Genomic DNA, 25,524 nt, shown 5'->3' with positions numbered 1-25,524 from the left:
TCAGTCAAAGATCAGAGAGATTAATCCAAAGGCTTTGTTTGTGCCTTGTGCAAATCATTCTCTGAACCTTTTTGGGGTGCACTCATTTGGAAGCACTTCTTCATGTGTGACCTTCTTTGGAACCTTGGAGAGAGTCTATTCCTTCTTTTCAGTCTCACCTCATCGATGGGAGGTGCTAAAGGAGAATATGGGCCTGACAGTCAAAAGACTTTCCCAGACCAGATGGAGTGCTCATCATGATGCTGTAAAGCCAGCGAAGGCAAATTTTGAAAAGTTGACCTCAGCCCTTGAAGCACTGCGTTATCCAAAAGAAAATGTCGATACAAGAGCATCAACCCAGGTTTTGCTGTCTGCTGTATGTGATTTCTCTTTTTTGAGTTATCTTTCTTTCTGGTGTGAAGTCCTGGAAGAAGTTAATCTCACACAGAAGTGTTTGCAAACAGTTGGAATCAGCCTTGAAAAGTGCACTGTGAAGCTCCAAGCTTTAAAGCTGTTTCTTGAAGATCAGCGGAATTAAATTGTGGAGAGGGCCATTCATTATGCAACTTCACAGTGTGAGGAAATGGGCATTTCTATGGAGAGAAGAGGGAGGATAAGGCTTCAAAAAATGATGCCAGGAGAGATGGCAGAGGATGCTGGACTCACATTGCTAGAGGAAGTGAAAAGGCATATGTTTGAATGCCTTGATCGCTTTCATCAAGAATTGGAGATTCGTTCAAAGGCGATATCACATTCTGTCAATCTTTGCTGCTATTCAGCCAAACTCTTTGGTCGTTGTAACAGAAGAACAACTTCGGAAGTGTATTCCAAAATTTACTAAAATGTTCGATGAATTCTCTGCTGAAGATATCAATGTGGAAATTGGACGATTTCGGAAGCATTTGGAAGCTGCCAAAATCAGCCTTGAATAAGAAAAGAAGTGAACAGCATTGCAGTTGTTAGTTTATTGTAAAAGTGTATTTTTGTGTAAAAGTGTATTTTTGTGAATCCCTGCCAAGCTTGTCATTGTGTTTGAGGTTTTTTTGACTGTCTATTACTTCATGTGAAAAAAAGTTTTCCAATTTGAAACTGATAAAAAAAATTCCTTCACTCAAATATGAGTCAGACAAGATTGACAAACCTGGCTTTACTTTCAAATGACCATGAATATGCAAAGAAAGTGAATTTGGATGAGGTCACTTACCACTTTGGAGAAATTAAGGCTCGAAAGCAAAGTCTGCGAATGTGTTTTCTATTCATCTTTGAAGAATATGCTGAGCATTGAGACTGGATTTCCTGTTATCTTTTTGAAAAATTTTACTGGTGAAGTTTTCTCTGTGGTTGAAGATGTGTTTTTGTTATATCGGTGTCATGCAGTATTATCTGTTTGCTGAATTTTTAAAGTCCTGCATTTTCCTTATTCCCAATTTGCTCAGCACAATACGGTAATCCGCTTGAAATTTTACTTACAAACATGGTACACTATATATTTTCTGAGTATTTTATTTTTAAAATTATTCATCTCGGGGGAAGGGGGGTGCCAAAGAAGGGTCCGTCCCGGGTGCCAAATACTCTAGGTACGCCTTACTTCAACCACTCCTAACCTTACGTAGCATAACCTTCAACTAGCATAACTTCAAATATACCTTAACCTAGCGTTACCTAACTTAAACTAATACCCTAACCTACAATGTTTCCTAACAAACCTACAATAACCTAACCTAACCAAAAACATAACCAAACTTCCCTTAAAACCTTCGCTAGGCTATAGATAAGACACTGGTTGACTATTCACCATGGCGTAGCTCCACCACAACACAAACAAACGGTTTATTGTTTTTTTTTTTAAATTCGTCGGTCTACTGTACTGCATCCGCCACCCCACACACAATGCTCCCCTTTATCAGTCTTATCTCCTGATAGCTCATCACCACAACCAACAGCTTATCATCGTTGCCCAGCCAGTTAGCTCTTGGTGTGACATACAAACGCTCCTTCTTATATTGGAGTTACAATATACTTATCATATACAGTAAAAATTATTATGCTCTTTAGTGTTATGTAACGTGGATTATAATCATGCTCCAGTGTTTAGTGACAAGGTGTTTGTTGTCGATACTTGCTCCTGTGGTAGTGTGACATGATTCATTCTCCAGTGTTATAGTGTGACGTGATACATGCTCCAGTGTTATAGTGTGACGTGATACATGCTCCAGTGTTAGTATGACAGGATACATGCCCCAGTGTTATTGTGACGGGATACATGCCCCAGTGTTATTGTGACGGGATACATGCCCAGTGTTATTGTGACGGGATACATGCCCCACATTGCCCCAGTGTTAGTGTGACGGGATACATGCCCCAGTGCTAGTGTGACGAGGTACATGCCCCAGTGTAGTGTGACGGATACATGCCCATTGCCCCAGTGTTAGTGTGACGGATACATGCCCCAGTGTTATTGTGACGGGATACATGCCCCAGTGTTAGTGTGACGGGATACATGCCCCAGTGTTATTGTGACAGGATACATGCCCCAGTGTTAGTGTGACGGGATACATGCCCCACATTGCCCCAGTGTTATTGTGACAGGATACATGCCCCAGTGTTATTGTGACGGGATACATGCCCCAGTGTTATTGTGACAGGATACATGCTCCACAGGTTTCGAGAACAAAGATTATGAATCAATTACAAATTAACAATGAGCAGCATCAGGTGTGTTGGCCGAGGTAAAGCTCCCCGGTAAGACGAGCAGAAGGAGATTTTCCCACATAAACAAGTGTGAAAGCAGTTGGAGTATGGATCTGCCATCACAATGAAAATCAGACAATATGGAGATTAAACACCCCAGTTTTGTTTTCATCTAATGCTTAAACTCCCTAATGAAAACCTACCCTCCTCCCCCCCAACAGGCGGCGTGAAGGTGTTTTATCATCAAGTGACCGCGAAAATTCCACCCACAAACACATCCAGCGAACACTTGTAAAGGCGACGTTTAGCAGACAATCCTAGATCTCCGGAATAACTTCGAATAAAATGCTGTGTGTGATCATTGTCTGTTTACTGTGTAGACATAGTTCGACACGACTACTCTTGTATATAACTTATATCTACATAACTTCTATCTTATACAGTTTGTCTATCCTCGTTTGAAAACATAACTGGGGAAGTTCAAGTGACTAAAAAAATCGGTAGACAGAATTTATTTTTTCTACAATCCTCTTAGTGTAAACGATAATTTTCCCTTCTGCGTATATTGTTTACTTAATAATTTAAAGCTATTTGTTCTGACGTTTTGAAAAGTATTTAAATCCTTCATTACGAGGGACGCAACTTTTGATATTTTATTTGACTGACACTAGACGATTTTATTCAGCTCGGGAAGGAACCCATACACAAGGAGTTAGTAGAATATCTCCGCTAAGTAAAAGAATATTAATATTTACTATCCCACTAAAGAACTTCCACACTTTAATCATATCTCTTCATCTGCTTCTCTACGTATAACATATTTAACTTAATTCTGTTACCTATCTTCACCTGATATATTTCTCGCTCCGACACCTGCTACAACCACAAACACATCTGCCCTGCCTCCACACCTGCTACAACTACATACACATATGCCCTGCCTCCACACCTGCCCTGCTCCGACACCTGCTACAACTACATACACATCTGCCCTGCCTCCACACTTACCCTTCTCCGACACCTGCTACAATTACATACACATCTGCCCTGCATCCACACCTGCTGCAACCACATACACATCTGCCCAGCCTCCTCTATGCCTACGTCAGATACAGGTGCTTTACCCACATCCACACACCTGTCCCACCACACACCTGCGTCACCTCATGTGCATCATCTGCCTAATAGTGCTGGCCAGGATGCTGAACCAAAGTGTAAAGTGTATTTCAAGCAATGTACTCAATGAAGTGTACTCCTAGGAATGTATTCAGAGTAGTGTCATGACTCCCGATACAACAGGTCACGTGGTCAACTTGTCAACAATAACTTTTCTAATCGTGAGAACTTAAGGACTTGGGATATACCCGTAGAGGAGGAGGAGGAGTGGTCACTAACTTAACTCAATTATTCTCATCCAACAGGTATGTGTGTGTGTGTGTGTGTGTCTCCTTGCCAAACTGCTGTACTGTGCATTATCTGTTACACCATCCACTCACTACTCATTGACCCTCTGATACTGTCTCATCGCAAATTGCTCTACATTTCCAAGATGGTGAGCACCACAATAAGATATACATCAATTAATTAAGAACAAAGGCTGTAGAGAAATATATTTGAGAGGACACAGAACCTTCACCATCAAATGACAGAATATAAAAAATACGAGTGAAGGAAAACAGGAAAACAAAATCCCATGAGTGCTGTTTGTCTGTGATTGTCGAAGGTGATATCAATAGACCATCAGTGAGGAAGAAGCGTGAATTATGATGCGTGAGGGTGATGAGGTCCTGCCACTCCTCTCACACTGAAGCTTCTACCATGAGTCCTACAGTGTGTGTCGGGATACAGTTGGTCTTAGCCTGGCTGGTCTCTGGTCACGGTGACACACAGATGCACAGGTATGCCAGTACAGGTCTTTTCTCTCCAATATCCACCAATGTCACCACTACCATAGCTGCTACCGTCACCACTACTATCACCCCCAACGTCACCACTACCATAGCTGCTACCGTCACCACTACTGTCACCCCCAACGTCACCACTACTGTCACCGTCAAGACAACGACACCATATACAGACCCTAATTGTCAAGGCTCCATATGTAAGTAAATGGCCGGGAAGGAACACGGTGTAGCCAGGGGGGGTGGGGGGGGGGTGTCTATCAACCACAAGAAACCTAACTTAACCTCACCCAATATAACCTAACTAGCCTCAAGGAGTTAACCTAGCCACACTTAACTCGTCTAACTAAGCCTACACACGATAGCGCTCCTCACACAAAAGTAGCCACACACACACACACACACATTGTAATACGCAGGAACATCTGGGTTAAGTAACAACACAAAATTCATTCACTGAGTCTTTGCTGTTCTATTTAGACAGGTGTATGTGTGTATGTGACCCACAGTCCATGACCCAGGTTAACACAGGCTCCACCACTTCCCCCTTCAACTGTTACCACTTAAGGACTGGCTAATGATGTGTCCTGCAGAAGGTTATTAATTCTTGTATTATTCTGATAACTAAAGTAGAATAGAAAGTATATCTAACAGCCTAACTTAATTAACATTTTCATATCAGTGTCAATTGAAAGTAAGTTCATACACTAAGAGATTTGTTCGTGGTAACATTATGACTGAGCGAGTGTCCTGGTGTATACAGGTGTTCCTTTTATGCCCAGATGTTGCTTGTTATTTGTAAGTACAGGCAAAAGAGAAATGTATAACAGTCACATATCCACACGCTATCAGACAGTTAATGGGTGTATATTGTCTAACTATTTCCATATCTATAAATCATATTTATAGATAAGAACACACATTAATACCACTTTTAGAACTTAATGTAAGAAACACGTCCAATCAGATTAAGAACTTACGTCACTTCTAAGACTCGTTCACATTATCACCCTCGTCCTCTTATCGGCTCTTCAGATTTTCCGGGTAAATTTATTGTAAAGAAACAAAGGGAAGTCCATGAATTTGCTATATAGTGACAACGCATAATATATTAACTGACGGAAACTCAAGTGACATTGTATTCACGAAAATCAGGTGCGTAAGATATAAGTAAATAGAATGCAAACTTATGGACGTACCTGGGAAGTAGAAAAAAAATGTCAATGTAAATAATTAATAGAAGAATGTAGAAAAGTCAATACTAAATAAATACAATAAAAAAAAACAATTACTGTAGGGAAGTCGTGTATAAGTAACTCTAAAACACGGAAATAGGGAAACGTAATGAAGGAAAAAGTAAAACTGCGAACCTTAAGTGACCCTGAAATAGGATAACGATAGAAAGTGTCAATACTCTACAGGTAGTTGCGTGAAACTGCATGAAATTACGAGGTCCTGAAGTTAATGGTGTAGCAGAGTGTGAACTTGAGAGTGACGCAACAATAACAGTTCTAGGTAACAGTCTCTTGTCAGTCCTCAAGATGATACGATCCCATTTAACTATTTAAGTGACACGTTCTTAAAATCCAAGAGGTATATTATCACTTTTCTGTATTTCAAGATTATGAATGGGACAGACAAAAGGTTTCGAGGAACCTCAAGAAATACATAACCACAGAACGTTTTAAAAACTAAGCTTACTGTAGGGTAAAGTCAGGGTGGTGTATACAGTTATATGGTGACGTTAAGGGAATACCCACGTACTGTCGGATCTATTTATGCCTCTTTGTATTATGCTCATTATTCACATATATTTAAAATCTGTTTTTGTTTTATATTCCGAAATATAAAAACTTCCCACACGGAATGTCGGATTTTAAAACTCACTGAACAAAGGATTAAATAAGAAACGAGTTAAAGAAACAGTATTATCGTAGGTTATTTGGTTTGTAGTTATTAACATGAGGCGACAAAGAGGGACTGAGGTTGAGTGTTAAGAGGCACAGCACTGTCCGTCGTGGTCCACCCAGAAGTGTTTTTTTTTTAAGGTGGGGAAAGGATGGAAGGCATGCTGAGGCTCAAGGCACAGCCAGATATAAAGGATAGATAAGTCACGACAGATAGTCGTGGGGGAAAGGTTGGAAAAGAAATTTAATGAGTAAAACAGAGGGGGACAACCTTTGTTGGCTAACTAAGCTAACCCAGGATTTAGGATCAGGTTGCATAATGGTTACTTTGGTAGACAATGACTAGTTTGATTTTACAATTACATGTTTATTAAAATCTTATACTGTATTACGTTATGGACTCACTAGATTGTGACTTGTTAAATGTGAACTTTTATCATATAAGTTTTAATCTAAGGTGGAACGTTGTGGCGGACATAGATGGGTCGCGGGTTGGGTTGTGCATACTGCGGGTAGACTTCGTGACCACCAGGCGTGGGGCCGGCCTCCGTTGATGTTTTCCCCGCGTAGGTGGTCTGGGCTGTGAGGGTCGTCCAGGAGCCTGTCCCAAACCACCTTCCCTAAGCGATGGAACCTGACGTTGAGGGCCTCTGTTTTAATTCTCTGGTGGATGGTTTCCACTGTCTCCTGGTAGGGTGGCACTTGGCCACTGGCTGACCTCAGACACTTGTTTTGGAAGCTCTGTAGTAACGAGACTCTCGCCTTGCAGTGATGCACCCCACGGGAGACATCTGGTGGGAGGTGGGCGTCAAGAACAACGTTACCTGCTACGTCTCTGACAGCACCTCCTCCCTCACCGCCAACGACCTCGGCTTCTTCCGGTCCCTCCAACCTCTCACTCACCAGGTGACCTCCCCTCACTCACCAGGTGACCTCCCCTCACTCACCAGGTGACCTCCCCTCACTCACCAGGTGACCTCCCCTCACTCACCAGGTGACCTCCCCTCACTCACCAGGTGACCTCCCCTCACTCACCAGGTTACCTCTCCTCCCCTCGTAATTGTATATAATGAGCACTTTTATATATGGTGAGGTTACCGTTATTAGTGACTGTCCTTGTATATAACGAGTCTGTTAGATATATTAGTGACTGTCCTTGTATATAACGAGTCTGTTAGATATATTAGTGATTGTCCTTGTATATAACGAGTCTATTAGATATATTAGTGAGTGTCCTTGTATATAAAGAGTCTATTAGATATATTAGTGAGTGTCCTTGTATATAAAGAGTCTTCCTGACATACAAGGAATACGTGACGTTATCGATCACTTGTCATAATTATACTAACTACGGTATCTCATTTGACCAATTGTTTACCCTTTACCGCATTACCAAAGAAAGGGAGTGTCCAAACGGATACCATTCAATCATTTCCCATTAAACAGAGAAATCTTCATGTATGGTGAACAGCAGATATATGCCACAAATTTCTGGCAGACAGTAAACAATATCACACAACGGTAAACAATGCAGGTCGATTTGATCAAGGATACTGCAAACAAAACCACCATAATGCTTAATGGTGAAATTCCTCCTGTATATTGACAACACCTTTCCCTGTAACTTAGCGATTAGTGAAACCGACCTCCGTTGATGATCCTACCTAGGTGTGAGTGTGTGTTTCTTACAGATTCCACATTACTTACCAATAATTACTTAATAATAGATCACCATTATACCAAGAATTAACCGCCAGACTGTGAGCCAGAAGTGTTGAGATACCTTACACAACACTGAGGCTGTACACTTATTGCAGGGTACACTGAGGCAGGGGAGAAGGTGGTGTTGGATCCCCCAGGACGCCTTCTGACGGTGCACCTCATGCGTCCCACCACACATGCTTTTGTTCTTCATCATCACCACTCACCCAGCCGACCACCCACTCCCTTACATTACCAGGTCCAGGTGACACATTCTACCTCCCACTATCACACCTGCCCGCTGCCCGCGCTCCTCCTCCTGGCCTCCCTTCCCACCACTATTTTTATCTCTGCTAACACTATTAATTTAACTCTGCCAACAAAACTCGTTTACCTCTGCCACCAATGATGATTATCTCTGCCACCACCAATGATTACTTCTGACACCACCAATGATTACCTCTGACACCACTAATGAATACCCCCTGTCACCAATACCCGTTACCTCTGCCACCAATAATTACCTCTGACACCACTAATGAATACCCCTGTCACCAATACCAGTTACCTCTGCCACCAATAATTACCTCTGACACCACTAATGAATACCCCTGTCACCAATACCCGTTACCTTTGCCACCAGTGATGATTAACTCTGCCACCAGGACACACGTTTGGGCCACCTCCATGACGGTGACCACACATGGGCCATATCCTCGAAGATTCGTATGTTAGTTACCATCTCGCTGATCACAAGAAAGCCTTATCTAAACACTCACCAACCACCACACAGAGATGGTGGTCAAAATGGCGTCCAAATTATCATGAGACTATAACAAATATTTACAGTAAATTAATCTTACGAATCTTTAAGAATATGGTTCAGATTCTTACTAATTAAGCTTCTGTGGTATAGTGTTGCGTACAGGTGTGTGGGTACTGTATGTTGTGTACAGGTGTGTGGGTACTGTAGTGTTGTGTACAGGTGTGTGGTTACTGTAGTGTTGTGTACAGGTGTGTGGGTACTGTATGTTGTGTACAGGTGTGTGGGTACTGTAGTTTTGCATACAGGTGTGTGGTTACTGTAGTGTTGTGTACAGGTGTGTGGGTATTGTAGTGTTGTGTACAGGTGTGTGGGTACTGTATGTTGTGTACAGGTGTGTGGGTATTGTAGTGTTGTGTACAGGTGTGTGGGTATTGTAGTGTTGTGTACAGGTGTGTGGGTACTTTAGTTTTGTGTACAGGTGTGTGGGTACTTTAGTTTTGTGTACAGGTGTGTGGGTACTGTAGTGTTGTGTACAGATGTGTGGGTACTGTAGTTTTGCATACAGGTGTGTGTGTGTGTGGACAAAGATTGGCCATACAGTTCCACCCATTAGTGTATTTTTAAATGTCTTTGCTTACGTCATTGTTTATCCTCCTTTTCGTCAATGTGAAATAAAAAAACACGTCCAAGCTATAGCTATTATTCTTGGCTTTGTTCTACGTTGTATAATAAAGAATCAGTAAATATTCTCCATGAAATACTAACTTAAGATATATAACTTAAGTCACATTGAACTGATATTATCCCTCTCATCTCTCTGCTTCCTTATGATGTCACTCATTGATTGTTGACATCGCTGGCGTGCTGATGATGTCATTGACTGGGTTACCTCTGTTGGCGTGACTGGAGTTGGTATAGGTTGTGGACAATTACACCATTACAGCGTCTCTGAAGGATACTGCTACTGCCGAGTACCTTTTGATGTGTGCGGACATTAGCAAGAACAGCTGCTGTTTCGGTCAAGTCCATGTCGGGTGTAAGTCAAGAGTTGTGTCATTTATGTGTGTGGGGGGGGAGGAGCCTGAACTATCATGACTACTACTACTACTATTACGCTACACTGATTCTCTGCTTATAATAAACTGCCCTCTTTATGCTATGCCATTTTATAGGTTTTTGGTTATATGGTTAAGTAGTTCCAATGATCGTAAAGTATTTTGGTTGTAAGATTTGATGTGATGATTATCTTTTACCAGATCCTCCGCTCGACGTGAAGACCTTCCAGTGCGTGTCGTACAACTGGCAGGTTCTCAGGTGCAACTGGACCATCCCGGACAACAAAGTACAAGTAAATTCTGACGACTACAAGCCCTACCTCATTCCTTCCCAGGACGCTGACAGGTTCGTAAAGTAAACTGGTCTTATTACTTCGATTTCTACTTTCCCAGAATTCAAAGCGACTGGTGAACACGAGTGAAGATTAAACACCTCAGCTTATCTTACCCGAAAACGAACTACCCTAAGGCTAAATGAGGAGGGGGAGGGGGTTAGGTTAGAGGAGGGTAGGGTAGTTTAGGTTAGGTTAGTGTTGGGGAGGTTAATTTTTCAGGAGGAATTACCTGGGGTGTCTAATCTTCGAGTTATCAGGAAAAACAAACTTATATCCTGTAATAATTCTTGGCAGATGATGGTCTGAAGAATGGCAGATGAAATTCAATGTGGACAAATGCAAAGTACTTTTACTTTTATCCTCTTCACCACTGATCGGCTCGTTAGCCGTTTAGGCGATCGGTCACGTCTCTGTTACGCGCACTGTTGGCAAGTACTGGGCATGCACCGGCTCCTGAATGTACTTAAGCTTAGTCTAGGACTCTAGGAGATGTAAACAGAGAAACCAGATACCAGATGAACAACGATGTTATAGAGAAATCCGACTGTGAGAAAGATTTAGGAGTAATGATAAGTAGGAATCTTAAGCCAAGTAAACAATGTGTATTTGCTCGAAACAAGGCTAATAAAGTACTTGAGCTCATACAAAGGAGTGTTAGTTACAAGACTAGCAAGGTCATCCTAAAACTAAATCTTGAGCTTGTGAGACTTCACTTGAATTACGCAGTTCAATTCTGGTCACCGTATTACGGAATGGAAATTGAATCCCTTTAAGAATTCAGAGGATAATGACAAGACTAATCCCGGGCATTAGGAACCTTCAGTTCAGAGACAGGTTAAAGCATCTTAATTTGCACTCCCTCGAAAGACGTAGAGTGAGGGACGATTTGATAGAGGTGTATAAATGGAAGTCAGGGCTAAACTAAGGGGACATTACAAAGGTACTCCAACTATCCAACCATGAGCGAACTCGTAACAATGGTTTTAAATTAGACAAATTTAGATTTGGGCGCGAAATAGGTAAACACTGGTTTGGAAACAGAGTAGTGGATGAGTGGAACAAGTTACCAAACACCATCATTAACTCGAATACGCTGAATTGCTTCAAACATAGGTTGGATGGATATATGAGCAATAGGGGCTGGGTGTACATGGGACTGCCCAGTATGGGCCAATAGGCCCGCTACAGTTTCCTCCATTCTTATAATCTTATAAGACGCTCTCAGACGTGATCCTCCCGGCATTAAGATAAAACGGTCAGAACAAACTTAAACATTACTTATCAATGCTGTACACCTTTGTCTAAACTTATCCTAAACTAACCTTACCCGATACTGTCAAACTAAAGTCAGTAGGTTGGGTAATGGATTAGGAGGGTGGGTAGTGGGTGGTGGGTTAGGAGGATGTATGGTGGTTTAGGTGGTGGATGATGGGTTAGCAGGAGTGACTGTACTGGTTGTACCTCACACTCCCTCTGTGTACAGCGGATTGTCTTCACTTGTCAATACAGAGTCGAGTGTAAGTGTGAGACAGGTGGCGTTAAGGACCCCTGTGACTGTATCAGCACCTGCTGCTTTTGGCGGGCTCCGGATTACAGCGAGGTCGTCCGTTTCCCTAGTGTCATATTCCAGGTCTCAAATAAACTGAGTCAGGAGGTCAAAAACTTCACGCACAAGATCGACAACTACGCCGTGGGTAAGTCAACCAATAAAGATTAACTGTTATTTAATGTACAATGTTATTATGGGGCTGATGATATCACTCATAAAAGAAAAGTTATTGAAGTTGTTTGGTGTTTGGATCTCTATAGTGTTGCCGGACCCAGCTGAACATGTGGTTGCAAGTCCTACAGCAGCGTCGCGGCAGTTGGTGGTGAATTTTTCGCTACCCCGGCCGATGGAGGTGTTTGCGGCCACAGCGGGTGTCATGTACAGGATCGACCACCGCCTTGACCCCGCTCACTACCCAGGGTCTCTCTGGGGCACGGTGAGCTGCTGCTCCTCTCTCTCACACATGAGTCTTGGTTGCACGCCGCCAAGAGGGTGCAAATATCAAAGTGGCGTCCATGGTGTATAACGGCGTATAGGTTCCTGTAAATACCAGGACACAAACGACATCATAGTGTTTACCGGGTGGCTAATGAGTTACCGAGGCAAAGTTTGTCGGACTATGTGACCCAGTTTAGACTTCTTTTCTATTAACAGTTTCGATAATTACAGACGGGTGGTCTCGATCACTGTCTAATAAAACAGGCCAGGGAGCTTCTTTATTCTAGACATTTTCTTCAAGCTGTCAGATGATATAATAATAATAAAAAAACTGATTACAGTATTATGTGCTATATGTTCTCGCTCCCTGACTAACGCCATCTTGATATTTACATGATCTAGGCGACGGTAAACAAAGAGAATGGTCAATAACCGAACTCTTTCCAATGTGTTTAAACATCTGTAGCAATACCCATATTCTCGAGACGATTGTTGCCAGAGAACTGTTAGGCTGGTATCATAATTATGGCAAAACTGTATCATGGGTTAAATAACTGTACACTGATAAGATAAACAAAAATAGGTCACCTGGCTACACTGGACCCTCTAACTAGTTACGATACCACACCAGAGCTTGCATAACGTGTTAATTGGCTATACTGTATAAACTCTATTAAATAATGAACAGTTTCTTGGTGTTGACTGATAACCTCAAGCGCCTCGTATTTAACCCAATTACCAAACAAATGGTTAATCCTGTCCTTCGGTGGATTTACAGACGTATTGCTCCTCTTGAGTAGCCGTAGTCAATGTGCTGATCCTGGTACTACCTAGCATCCATGGTATCTTGACTCAGAGCGAAGATCATGGCAAATAGTCTCTGACCTTGGGTAACAGACATGGCTTAAGGTAGATAGGGTTAGGTTAGGTTAGGATTCCGAACCATTATGTGACTCATGGTGTGGACACTCGTGTTCCAGAATACAACAGGCGAATGTCACTCGAACCAAATAGAGCAAAAGGCGGCGGTGGTGGTGGAGTACTGGGGACAGCAGTACCAAGTGTGTGTCCGTCTGCGCTCTAAATACGCCCTCGACGTTGACGGGTGGTGGTCCAACTGTTCCACCACGACTACTGCCGCGTCTCCTACAGGTGAGTATTGTCACCCCTACCACGCCTCCTTCAGGTGAGTATCGTCACCCCTGCCACGCCTCCTTCAGGTGTGTCTCGTAGTGTTGTATATCACGATGATGACCTCAACATTGCAGTATTATGAGGCTAACCTTTAATGACCTCTTTTGCACATGTCTCAGTGCCTGACAGTGCTCCAGTAGTAGGACCTGGCACCTTCCAGGTCAGCAACAACATCCCAGAGCTGCGTGACCTGACCTTAGCCTGGCAACTTGTCCCGCCCCTCCTTCACAACGGCCCAAACTTCTCCTACGTCGTCAGTGGGTAAGATGGTGACGCGCTCTCAACGACTGAACTAGATCTCTAAATTCATGCACAAAGCTGGTCTTTAAAGGTAGGCAGACAGAGGGAGGCGCAAGTCAGTAATAATCTCTCAATCATACGCCATTGGCTATAAGGAAATTTCCGTTTATACCTTTACATAAACGGTCTGTGGACTGTTTTGACGATAATGGTGGCAGACGATCGTTACTGATGGTCATCAACTGCCTCGTCGCAAACTTTAAGGGAAGGGGGAGGGAAGTCTGCACAATAATGACGGGGAAAATGCTAATGATTATCATCTTATAAGATTTTGTTGTCTAGGTTTGTTGACTGAAGTTATAATATTTTGTAAGTCATGAAAATAGAAAAAAAAACCTAACACGAACAAACAAATAAACAAACACCACACACAAACACACAAACACACACACACATACAATTACCATCAAACAGCGGCAGGAGAGAAATTAAATGAATAAAGTATTTTGTGTACAGTAGTAAAGAGTGGCTGGGAGGCGGTGATGGTGTTAACTGATGGTGGTGTGGGTGTTGCAGGGTGCCGGGCATAAGGAGTATCACAGTGACGGAGCCCTTCGCCACCTTCACCAACCTCTCCACCATGGTTCCCTACAGGTAGGTCCTAACAACTACAATATATTACAGTAGTAGAGTCCAGAGCCTTTATATCAAATGCATCAGGGTGATTAGTATTTTTACTTTGTAGATAGTCACTAAGTCGGCAAACTTAGAAGAGGTATTGTTGACCTAGCCAAAACAAACATGGCGAGGCTGTGTGAGAGTGTGCGATGGCTGCTGTAACCAAGAAGGTATACAAAAGCAATATCTTTTAACAGTCAGTACAGAGTGATCAGAAATTGAGGAGTTGAAAATTGGGTAAACACACAGGCTATGTTATTTACAAGTTGCATAAAGTCTCCTGTAATAACAAAGATATTGAAGGTAATCTGTCACATTTTATCTCCTAGCTGTTGTGGAGGCTTCTGAGGTGTAACACAAAGCTGAACATAATAAGGGGTTGCCTCCAGATATCATCCACCTCCCCTTCTACACTACCAATCCCCAAGGCCACTACTTCCTTAACTGGATCTATCGATTAAATTTTCTTTCACAATAATAACAGATAAACACCATCACTAGTCAATTTAAATGCCTATACTTGGTCAGGACTTGCAACCAGAGGCACATGTGAAGACACCGTGACAGTAAATTCATCTCAAGTAGAGTAACTCGCCAATTATTTTACCGCCTTATGCGAAATAGCTCCTGGCTTGAGTCAAAGATACAAGTAAGAATTTGTGAGTACAATTATGTGATATTTTATTCATGCTGCTGAATTCCTCATGAAGATGGGTTCAGCACATGATTGATAGTGACCAAACATTTAGTGTGCAGTTTAGTGGCCAAAGGAGACATTCGCGTAGATAGTGAGAGAGTCCCTCGTGATATTAAATATGGAGACACGATAACTGACCGGCTTTAACTATATTCTTGATTGGAAAACTTGAATGACGTGTGTGTATGTGTGACAGTAGGTTTGTTTACATTATAACTTCCAATAGACTAACCCCTCCACACGGTCATCACTTCAGTTAACAGGGTGCGCCCCTCCCCCCCCCTCCCCTACCTGGCCTCTACCGCGCCAATGGATATATCCTCAGTGGGCAGAATGACCCTGTAGGAAACCATTGAAGTTATTCACTCAGCGTCACAGTTCATGTCTCCTCCTACAGTAAAGGAATCATTCATCTGTTTATCGTCATATACTATTTAATTCCCATATAAATGGTCACCCAAAATTATCACCGAAACTCGTGGAAAATATGAACAAGAACAACGAATAAGGATGTGGTGATCTAGTGATGAAGCAGACTTGTTACAACCCGATGATGGTGAAATGAGGTGACGGTGTGGTGATATGATGGTGATGTGATGGTGAGTGACGGTTAGGAGGTTCTGAGTTGGTAGCGAGGCGAACTAGAGATGGCGAGTTCACTTGGGCACGAAATACACCGCTGGAGAGTTAACAGTTATGGTGGTGCAGGCTGGAGAGTTAACAGTTATGGTGATACAGGCTGGAGAGTTAACAGTTATGGTGGTGCAGGCTGGAGAGTTAACAGTTATGGTGGTACAGGCTGGAGAGTTAACAGTTATGGTGGTGCAGGCTGGAGAGTTAACAGTTATGATGGTACAGGCTGGAAAGTTAACAGGTATGGTGGTACAGACTGAAGAGTTAACAGTTATGGTGGTGCAGGCTGAAGAGTTAACAGTTATGGTGGTGCAGGTTGGAGAGTTAACAGTTACGGTGGTACAGACTGGAGAGTTAACAGTTACGGTGGTACAGACTGGAGAGTTAACAGTTATGGTGGTACATTCTGGAGAGTTAACAGTTACGGTGGTACAGACTGGAGAGTTAACAGTTATGGTGGTGCAGACTGGAGTTAACAGTTATGGTGGTGCAGGCTGAGAGTTAACAGTTATGGTAATTGGTGCCGGGCTGGAGAGTTAACAGTTACGGTGGTACAGGCTGGAGGTTAACAGTTATGGTGGTACATTCTGGAGAGTTAACAGTTACGGTGGTACAGACTGGAGAGTTAACAGTTATGGTGGTGAGGCTGGAGTTAACAGTTATGGTGGTACAGGCTGGAAGTTAACAGTTATGGTGGGTGCAGGCTGGAGGTTAACAGTTACGGTGGGTACAGACTGGAAGTTAACAGTTATGGTGGTGCAGGCTGGAAGCAGTTGCAGGCTGGAGGAGTTAATTGCAGTGGTACAGACCCAGAGTTAACAGTCATGGTGGTGCAGGCTGGAGGTTAACAGTTATGGTGGTGCAGGTAGGTTAACGGTTATGGTGGTACGGGCTGGAGAGTTAGCAGTTATGGTGGTACATTCTGGAGAGTTAACAGTTATGGTGGTGCAGGCTGGAGAGTTAACAGTTACGGTGGTACAGACGGAGAGTTAACAGTTATGGTGGTGCAGGCTGGAGAGTTAACAGTTATGGTGGTGCAGGCTGGAGAGTTAACAGTTATGGTGGTGCAGGCTGGAGAGTTAACAGTTATGGTGGTGCAGGCTGGAGAGTTAACAGTTATGGTGATACAGGCTGGAGAGTTAACAGTTATGGTGGTGCAGGCTGGAGAGTTAACAGTTATGGTGGTACAGACTGGAGAGTTAACAGTTATGGTGGTGCAGGCTGCAGGTTAACAGTTATGGTGGTGCAGGCTGGAGAGTTAACAGTTATGGTGGTGCAGGCTGGAGGAGTTAACAATTATGGTGGTGCAGGCTGGAGGTTAACAGTTGTGGTGGTGCAGGCTGGAGGTTAACAGTTAAGGTGGCGCAGGCTGGAGGGAGTTAACAGTAAAGGTGGCACAGGCTGGAGAGTTAACAGTTGAATTGGTGCAGGCTGGAGGTTAGCAGTTACGGTGGTACAGACTGGTGAGTTAACGAGGATTACAGTGGCATTTCAGACTGGTGAGTGCTGAGGTTGTGGTGGTGCAGGCGGAGAGTTAACAGTTATGGTGGTGCAGGCTGGAGAGTTAACAGTTATGGTGGTGCAGGCTGGAGGTTAACAGTTATGGTGGTGCAGGCTGGAGGTTAACAGTTGCGGTGGTACAGACTGGAGAGTTAACAGTTATGTTGGTGAAGGCTGGAGGTTAACAGTTATGGTGGTGCAGGCTGGAGAGTTAACAGTTATGGTGGTGCAGGCTGAAGAGTTAACAGTTATGGTGCAGGCTGGAGGTTAACAGTTATGGTGGTGCAGGCTGGAGGTTAACGATTATGGTGGTGCAGGCTGGAGGTTAGCAGTTATGGTGGTGCAGGCTGGAGGTTAGCTGGTGTGGTGGTGCAGGCTGGAGAGTTAACGGTTAGCCGGGTGGTGCAGGCTGGAGAGTTAGCTGGTTATGGTGGTACAGGCTGGAGAGTTAACAGTTATGGTGGTGCAGGCTGGAGAGTTAACAGTTATGGTGGTGCAGGCTGGAGAGTTAACAGTTATGGTGGTGCAGGCTGGAGAGTTAACAGTTATGGTGGTGCAGGCTGCAGGTGGTGGCAGAGAACAGTGAGGGGAGAAGCTCGGTGACGTCAGTAGTGAAGGTGGAGGCGACCAGCGACCTGCCTGACCCTCCCGTCCTGCCCGTCGTCGTGTACCATCAACAACAACACCTGTATGAGCTCAGGTAATTATCTCTCTCTCTCTCTCTCGCTCTCGCTCTCGGTACAAACTTATCTTTTAAAGGAAATTGCTACTTTACAGGATAGGTAGATTAACTAAGGTGTATCTGATGTAGGTAGATTAAGGTATACTTGACATAGGTAGATTAAGGACAGGTAGATTAACTAAGGTGTACTTTTTGTAGATGGTGCAACCGGGAAGAGAAGAGCAATGGTTCCTACATGGTGTATGTGTGTACGGATAACCTGGACACGAGCCAGCCTTGCAAGGTATGTCCCCCGTCACCAGTTGTCTCTCACCTACACCTACTGCCCATCTCACCTACATCTACTGCCCATCTCACCTACACCTACTGCCCATCTCACCTACACCTACTGCCCATCTCACCTACACCTACTGCCCATCTCACCTACACCTACTGCCCATCTCACCTACACCTACTGCCCATCTCACCTACACCTACTGCCCCTCTCACCTACACCTACTGCCCATCTCACCTACACCTACTGCCCCTCTCACCTACACCTACTGCCCATCTCACCTACACCTACTGCCCATCTCACCTACACCTACTGCCTCTCACCTACACCTACTGCCCATCCCACCTACACCTACTGCCCATCTCACCCACCTACTGCCCATCCTTCACCACACCTACTGCCCATCTCACCTACACCTACTGCCCATCTCACCTACACCTACTGCCCATCTCACCTACACCTACTGCCCATCTCACCTACATCTACTGCCCATCTCACCTACACCTACTGCCCATCTCACCTACACCTACTGCCTCTTTAACCTACACCTGCTGCCTGCACCTGACAGACTGACCTGTATTGTTGCACCTGACAGGCTGACTTGTACTATTGTACCTGGCCGGCTGACCTGTACTGTTGCACCTGACAGGCTGACCTACGCTGGATCAACGTGGGACAGGTGATGGCTGTCAATGTAACGATGGAGAACTTCAACCTGACGGATGGGAGAGGAGTGAGGTTCGCTGTGTCAGCTGAGTCCGACAGTGGCGCCTCTAGTGGCATGACCTGGGACAAGTGTGGCACCCCGCGACCCTACAACACTAACCTCCAGCCCCCTACAGACCCCAAGTCCGAGGATGTGTTAGTATTTAATCTAAATAGTTTGTAACAAGTTTATTCGGCAGATATCTGGGAATACTTCTGATGACAGCCTCTGATACCAAGCGTGCAGCACAGTTCTAAACGTGTGGTAATGACGTGTTGAAACCCCCTGTAATTTATTTTCTTGTTATGTGGTGTTTCTCAAATAAAGGATAAATATAGGTTATGAGAATATGAACTGCATTGCAGTTAGTGGTGTGTTGTTATTACCGTACAAGCCAAGATTTAGGAGAAATATTGAGTTCCTTTGTCGATATGATCACTGCTAGACTCATTATTAGACACACACCTCACACCTCTAGGTAAAGTATTACGCTTCAACACACCTGTATAGTGAAGTAATGACTCGTTCACCAGCGTCAGACGGTACTTCACCACACTATTTATACGTTTTTGTCTATAGGCTGGAACTACGTGACTATAGGATCACTGCTTATGTGACACTGCTACAGGTCAAACCAATCACGGTGGAACATATTATCTGGTACCACGAATTACAATTATTACTTCTTTATTTGAGTTTCACCATGACGACGAGAACCACTACCATCAACACCACCACTACCATCATCACTACCACCTACACCAACACTACCACCATCACTTGTACCACTACCACCTACACCACCACTACCACCTACATCACCACTACCACCTACACCACCACTACCACCTACACCACCACTACCACCATCACTACCACCTACACCAACACTACCACCATCACTTGTACCACTACCACCTACACCAACACTACCACCTACACCACCACTACAATCATTAAGTCGTGATATCTGCCACCTGCAGGAGACAGACGACGGCATGGGTGTCGTGGAAGCTGGACTGTGATAACTGGGCAGGTGTGGTGGAGAGCGTTGTGGCCAAATGCTGCACAGGCCACCACAACCTCCCCCAAGACTGTACGGGTGAGTGGTGCCTCCTGCAGTGACCACCAGCAGGTTCTGTCTCTTTTTGTCTTCAGTAGTGTGTGTGTGTGTGTGTGTCTCAACAAAATAAGTTAAGGTGAGAAAAAACTCAGAAATTACAATTTACTTTCGGTTGATGATGTTACAGGAGAGGAGAAGGAGGTGGAAGAGGAGGAGAGCGAGGTGTGGAGGCAACGTGTGGAGGTGACGGGGCTGAAGGAGTCTACCCAGTACACAGTGTGGCTGAGACTCAAGTACCGCTCCGGCATCTCCCAGTGGTCGCTCGCCCAGACCTTCACCACAGACAGTAGCGGTGAGGAAACAGTGACCAAGACACTCTCTCTCTCTCTCTCTCTCTCTCACGGTTTAGCAGTACTGTTATGTCAGTGTATCGTCGCGTGTCTGTTTGTACGGTAGGAGATATTTTGAGAGAGAGAGAGAGAGAGAGAGAGAGAGAGAGAGAGAGAGAGAGAGAGAGAGATATGGTTCTTGTGTACCGGTAGTAACTGTGAGTGTGACGTACTGGTAATTAAATGAGTGTGATGTACCGGTAATGAGTGTGATGTACCGGTAATGAGTGTGTGTATGTACCGGTAATGGTGTGTGTATGTACCGGTAATGAGTGCGATGAACAGGTAATGAGTGCGATGAACAGGTAATGAGTGTGATGTACCGGTAATGAGTGCGATGTACCGGTAATGAGTGTGATGAACCGGTAACGGTGTGTGTATGTACCGGTAATGAGTGATGTACCGGTAATGAGTGCGATGAACAGTAATGAGTGCGATGAATGAGGGCAATGAGGTGGATAAATCGGTAATGAGTGTGATGTACCGGTAATGAGTGCGATGTACCGGTAATGAGTGTGATGTACCGGTAATGAGTGTGATGTACCGGTAATGAGTGCGATGTACCGGTAATGAGTGTGTATGTACCGGTAATGAGTGTGATGTACCGGTAATGAGTGCGATGTACCGGTAATGAGTGTGATGTACCGGTAATGAGTGTGATGAACCGGTAATGAGTGCGATATACCGGTAATGAGTGTGATGTACCGGTAATGAGTGTGATGTACCGGCAGGTCTGTCAGCGTGGATCATTGGACTCATCACTACCGGGGCTGTGGTCGCTGCCGTCATCCTGGTCTTCATTTTAGGCTACAGCAGAAGGTTAGTGTGGCCAGGGGTTAGTGTGGCCAGGGGTTGTGTGGCCAGGGGTTGTGTGGCCAGGGGCAGTGGGGGGCCAAATTTGGTGTATATAGAGTTAGTGGCGCCATGATTAGTGTAGCTAGGAGAAAAGACCTAAAAAAAGGTTCTCATTGTCTATGCCAATGGTGTAAATATCACACTTAGTCCCGCCCAGCAATATGACGTATGTATGGGTTTTCTAAATGGCCAATCACAAGCCAAGACGAGAGAAAAAGAGGGCGGGGCTATTGCATTTTTATTTGGTAATTGGCCAATCACAAGCCAAGGCGAGAGAAAGAGAGATAAAGAGGGCGGGGCTATTTGTCATTCCCATAATAAAAAGTAGAGTTTAAATGGACACGTAAATCTTTTTCACAGGAGACTGAAGGACACCATGAACGACATGACCCGAGAGCTGAACATCCCACGAGGACTACTGACGGCGGTGAGTCCTACAGGAGTTTACAGTACCTGCTGGTGCGGGAGAAAGAGGAGGTGTGCCTTTTACCCCTCTCACCTTACTCTACCTTCCTCATACACTTGTCTCACTTCTCTTATCCTCATACACTTGCCTCACTCTACCTTCCTCATAAATTTGCCTCACTCTACCTTCCTCATAAATTTGCCTCACTTCTCTACCTTCCTCATAAATTTGCCTCACTTCTCTACCTTCCTCATACATTTGCCTCACTTCTCTACCTTCCTCATACATTTGCCTCACTTCTCTACCTTCCTCATACATTTGCCTCACTTCTCTACCTTCCTCATACATTTGCCTCACTTCTCTACCTTCCTCATACACTTGTCTTACTTCTCTTCCTCATACACTTGCCTCACTCTACCTTCCTCATACATTTGCCTCACTTCTCTACTCCAGCTAAATAGAAAACACCCCATTTAGCCTTCGAGTATAGTTGACGTTTTACCACATACGGATAACTTTTGTATTTATTGCCATGGCGCTCACAACACACACAAACACAACACAGCAAACACAACACAGCAAACACAACACACACAACAAACAAACAACACAACTTAACAAACACAACACACACAAACACAACACAGCAAACACAACATACGAAATACAACACACAAACGCAGTGAGCGCCAAGGCGTGACTGAGTTAAAACCGTATATGCTGTATTATATCCAAATTTATACTTAACTTCGCATTTTCCCGCAGTACCCAAAACCTGGACCCGAGACTGCAGGAGACTCTAAGAGCGACGCCCACACCGCCCACAACCCTCTAACAACTCCTGTCGACACCCACAGCAAGGACCAAGATCTTATCCTCAGCCCCCGCCACCTCACACACAGGTCTGTTCCTCTTGTCTTAGGTTATCACAACACATCACCAACTACAACAGTATGACACAATGTTAGGCCTCACTCACACGTGACATATTGCACTGGTTTCCATTCTTGAATAATGTTAACGCAAAGAATCCTCGTGCAAGAGTGCCTGCAGGACCATGGTGTGCGGGGAGGTCTGTTGATAGCAGTCAATGGTTATGCAGTGATAGAAAGAGAGCCAGTTTTTATACATGCTGGAGAAACACCTAGGGGCCCCACGTACGATCATTCGGTAAATATTGTCATGAAATGTCTATCTAATGTAGACTCGCTCATGACGCTTTCACTGCACGACAATCTTCCTGCGTTAAATCAAACCGGACTGCACAGTCAAGTTTTCACAGTCCAGACTTCAAGCAGCGCTTGAACTGGTATACAAGCCAGACCGTAAGCCTGCGCAAGCCAGCAAACCGATTTCCCACACACTCAAACTGGACTGAGCAATCGTGTTTGCACAGGCGAACTGAAGGCCGAAATGAGTGTATGCGTGCCAACTTCTGACACTCGACAGGAGACGCCTTTTCAGTTATATCATCAATTCTATGAAAAATATTCCTGATTAAATAACTCACAGAATGACGTTTAAACTTTCCTCTGTCTTAAATGGGAATCATGTTTGACGGTCTGATATATAATTGTTGCATAAAGGTTAAAACTGCAGTGCAGTTACCGTGATGACCTGATAACTCAGTTTTGTCATGATTCATGATTTTCGTCTCTTTCCACAGGCCGGACTTCTCTCTCGACACCGAGGACGACATGCAGCGTGTCTCCGGTGGCCGCGGTCTCTCACAAGGAAGACCTTTAGTCCAACATGATGATGAAGAGGATGACAATTTATTCAACTTAGCCACTGAAAATAGTGGCACTGTTTTTACAAGTTCAGGTACAAGTGAAGGAACAAATAGTTCAGCGGAGAGGAGCATTGCTCTCCTCACCCCAGCCGTCGGTTCACCACAAGGGTCAGTCACACCTCACCATTCTGGCTACGTGGTCCCTGTCTTCCCAGACGACCAAAAGACTATAAAAGAAGGTCCGGTTGATAACTCATTCAGAAGCACCATCCCGACTCCTGGATACGTAGCGGTTCAGCCACATCACTTAAATTCTCAAGAAAATGCAAATTATTATCTTCCAGAAATTATTTCACATGAAATAAACAAAAAGAACGCTAAAACGTCAGAGTCAGATAGTTTATTGTCCCAGAATGTCACTCCGGGCACTGGCTATATAGCTGTTCCTCCTCCTGACTTCGGAACACACAAGGCTGAGGGTTATGTGCTTCTGGACGCAACATGTGATAGTCCTTCTCACGACAGAGAGTATGATGAGGCCCCAGAGTCACTTGAAATGACAAGTCCAAGTATTCAGCCAGACTGGGAGGGCTGTAAAGGCGGATATGTCGCCCTGGAGTTTGCAGCAGACACTGCACCTCCCACTGTGCTCCAGGGTACGAGCACTCCACCTGCAAATCTACGCGGCAGTGACAAATTCAATGAAGAGGAGTCGCTGGAAGATAAATCTGACGTCCTTCAGTCACTCCCAGAACTGAAGGATGAAGATGTACAGAAGAGCAAGTGGGTCCCCAGTGAGGAGACAGATACACACCCGAAGTTCTCACAGCTGCCCAGTGTCGGCCCCACTCCAGGTTATGTTGCCATCCAGCCGTCGGATTTTGGTATATTATACCAGCGTCCTGATGAAGCGACAGTTCCTAAGAGTCAGGATATTGTCGGAAATGAAAACTGTCCTGAAATTCAGGATGAAAACACTAACAGTTCCCTACCCAAAACTTTGCCACATAAGAGTGAAAGCTTCCTTGAACTGAGATCCAGCGGTTTTGTCATATCGCCACTGGTGCAGACTAGCGGTCAAATGATGGACCTGACTGTATTAAATAAGAGCTCAAACCCTGTTAACATCACAGACATGAATAAGGGTGGCGTGAACACATGTGGCTACGTGTCACACCCAGTATCACTCGAGGTGGCGGCTCTAGACACCCTCAGCCACGGCTCACTAGACAGCGCTCTTGGAGGATCTGTGTCAGACCCCACGACCTGGCCATCGTCACCAACCAGCAATGAATATATCTGCCTAGATAGCCTGTGGTTGAAAAATGTTCGCACTTGCCCTCCCAAACAACAAGATAGGGAAACCGATTCTGTAACTGCGGATGATGGTAGTGTCAGCATAGAGGGTCAAGAGGAAGCAGTGCGGCGAGAGAGTTTGACGTTTGAGGACATTGCCATTGGTTATAGTAGAGTGGGAGACGCCACCTAGAGTGCCAACAGTTTTATCTCTTACATGTAAAGAACCAGGGCCAAATAGGCCACATATACTGACCCACCTGACCTCACAGGTGCCGCACACTTGTGACATTTTTCTAAGTCACTACGGACATACAGAATTATGTGTGAACTGGACGTGACCTGAAAATATTATTACATACACAATAGCATCATTTACTGTATATCAGAAATAGGATAAAAGTTCTGTCAGTAAAATTTGTACAGGAATATCGCCCTTTTATAATGGATTAATTTGCCTTAGAAGTAATGAATATATTTTACATGTTAGTTATACATCTTGTGTTTAAGTCTTGGATTTGTACATTATATTATATTCCTCGAAGCTTACTTGAGTCATAATCATCTCTTTGTCTCATCTTGCTCACGACAGTTGTCTAAGGTTCGCGATTCTATATTTTATAACTTGCTCAGTATACTACATCACCCAGATTAGGTACGTGTGTGTGTGTGTGTGTGACCTCATTGCTGTGTAACTCAAGATAAGATTAAAACAATAAAATACTGTTTATCTTTCAGTGGCGGCATCTCATTGACCTTTTAGAATTTCACACTACACTCCTTGTTGCAAGCTGACGAGTAATTTTGGAAGTAGTTAAAGACGCCACTGTAACCTAGGAAGTACCCATCACCTAGGA

At 44.3% G+C, this 25,524-nt stretch overlaps 1 protein-coding gene across 3 annotated transcripts; it reads left to right on the top strand.

The window, feature by feature from the left end:
- Positions 1-1,937: 1,937 nt before the first annotated feature.
- On the top strand, positions 1,938-25,404 carry LOC121872308. 3 transcript variants are annotated; one of them, XM_042375009.1, is made up of 19 exons: positions 1,938-2,011; positions 4,092-4,771; positions 8,296-8,438; positions 9,864-9,981; positions 10,202-10,346; positions 11,845-12,029; positions 12,145-12,320; positions 13,303-13,474; positions 13,636-13,777; positions 14,333-14,410; positions 17,824-17,964; positions 18,145-18,229; positions 18,870-19,081; positions 19,910-20,028; positions 20,177-20,341; positions 21,110-21,197; positions 21,594-21,660; positions 22,405-22,541; positions 23,306-25,404. In XM_042375009.1, the coding sequence occupies exons 2-19, from the start codon at positions 4,450-4,452 to the stop codon at positions 24,858-24,860; spliced, it is 4,050 nt and encodes a 1,349-aa protein (XP_042230943.1). In that variant the 5' UTR covers positions 1,938-2,011; positions 4,092-4,449; the 3' UTR covers positions 24,861-25,404. The 3 variants fall into 3 exon arrangements, with proteins under 3 accessions (XP_042230943.1, XP_042230942.1, XP_042230944.1); XM_042375008.1 differs by having other exon boundaries at positions 8,296-8,444; XM_042375010.1 differs by lacking the exon at positions 8,296-8,438 and adding an exon at positions 7,248-7,384.
- Positions 25,405-25,524: the final 120 nt, after the last annotated feature.

The sequence above is a fragment of the Homarus americanus genome, unplaced genomic scaffold (genome assembly GCF_018991925.1).
Source record: "Homarus americanus isolate GMGI-L3 unplaced genomic scaffold, GMGI_Hamer_2.0 scaffold5589, whole genome shotgun sequence".
NCBI lineage: Eukaryota > Metazoa > Arthropoda > Malacostraca > Decapoda > Nephropidae > Homarus > Homarus americanus.
This window is presented reverse-complemented; position numbering and strand designations above follow the sequence as displayed.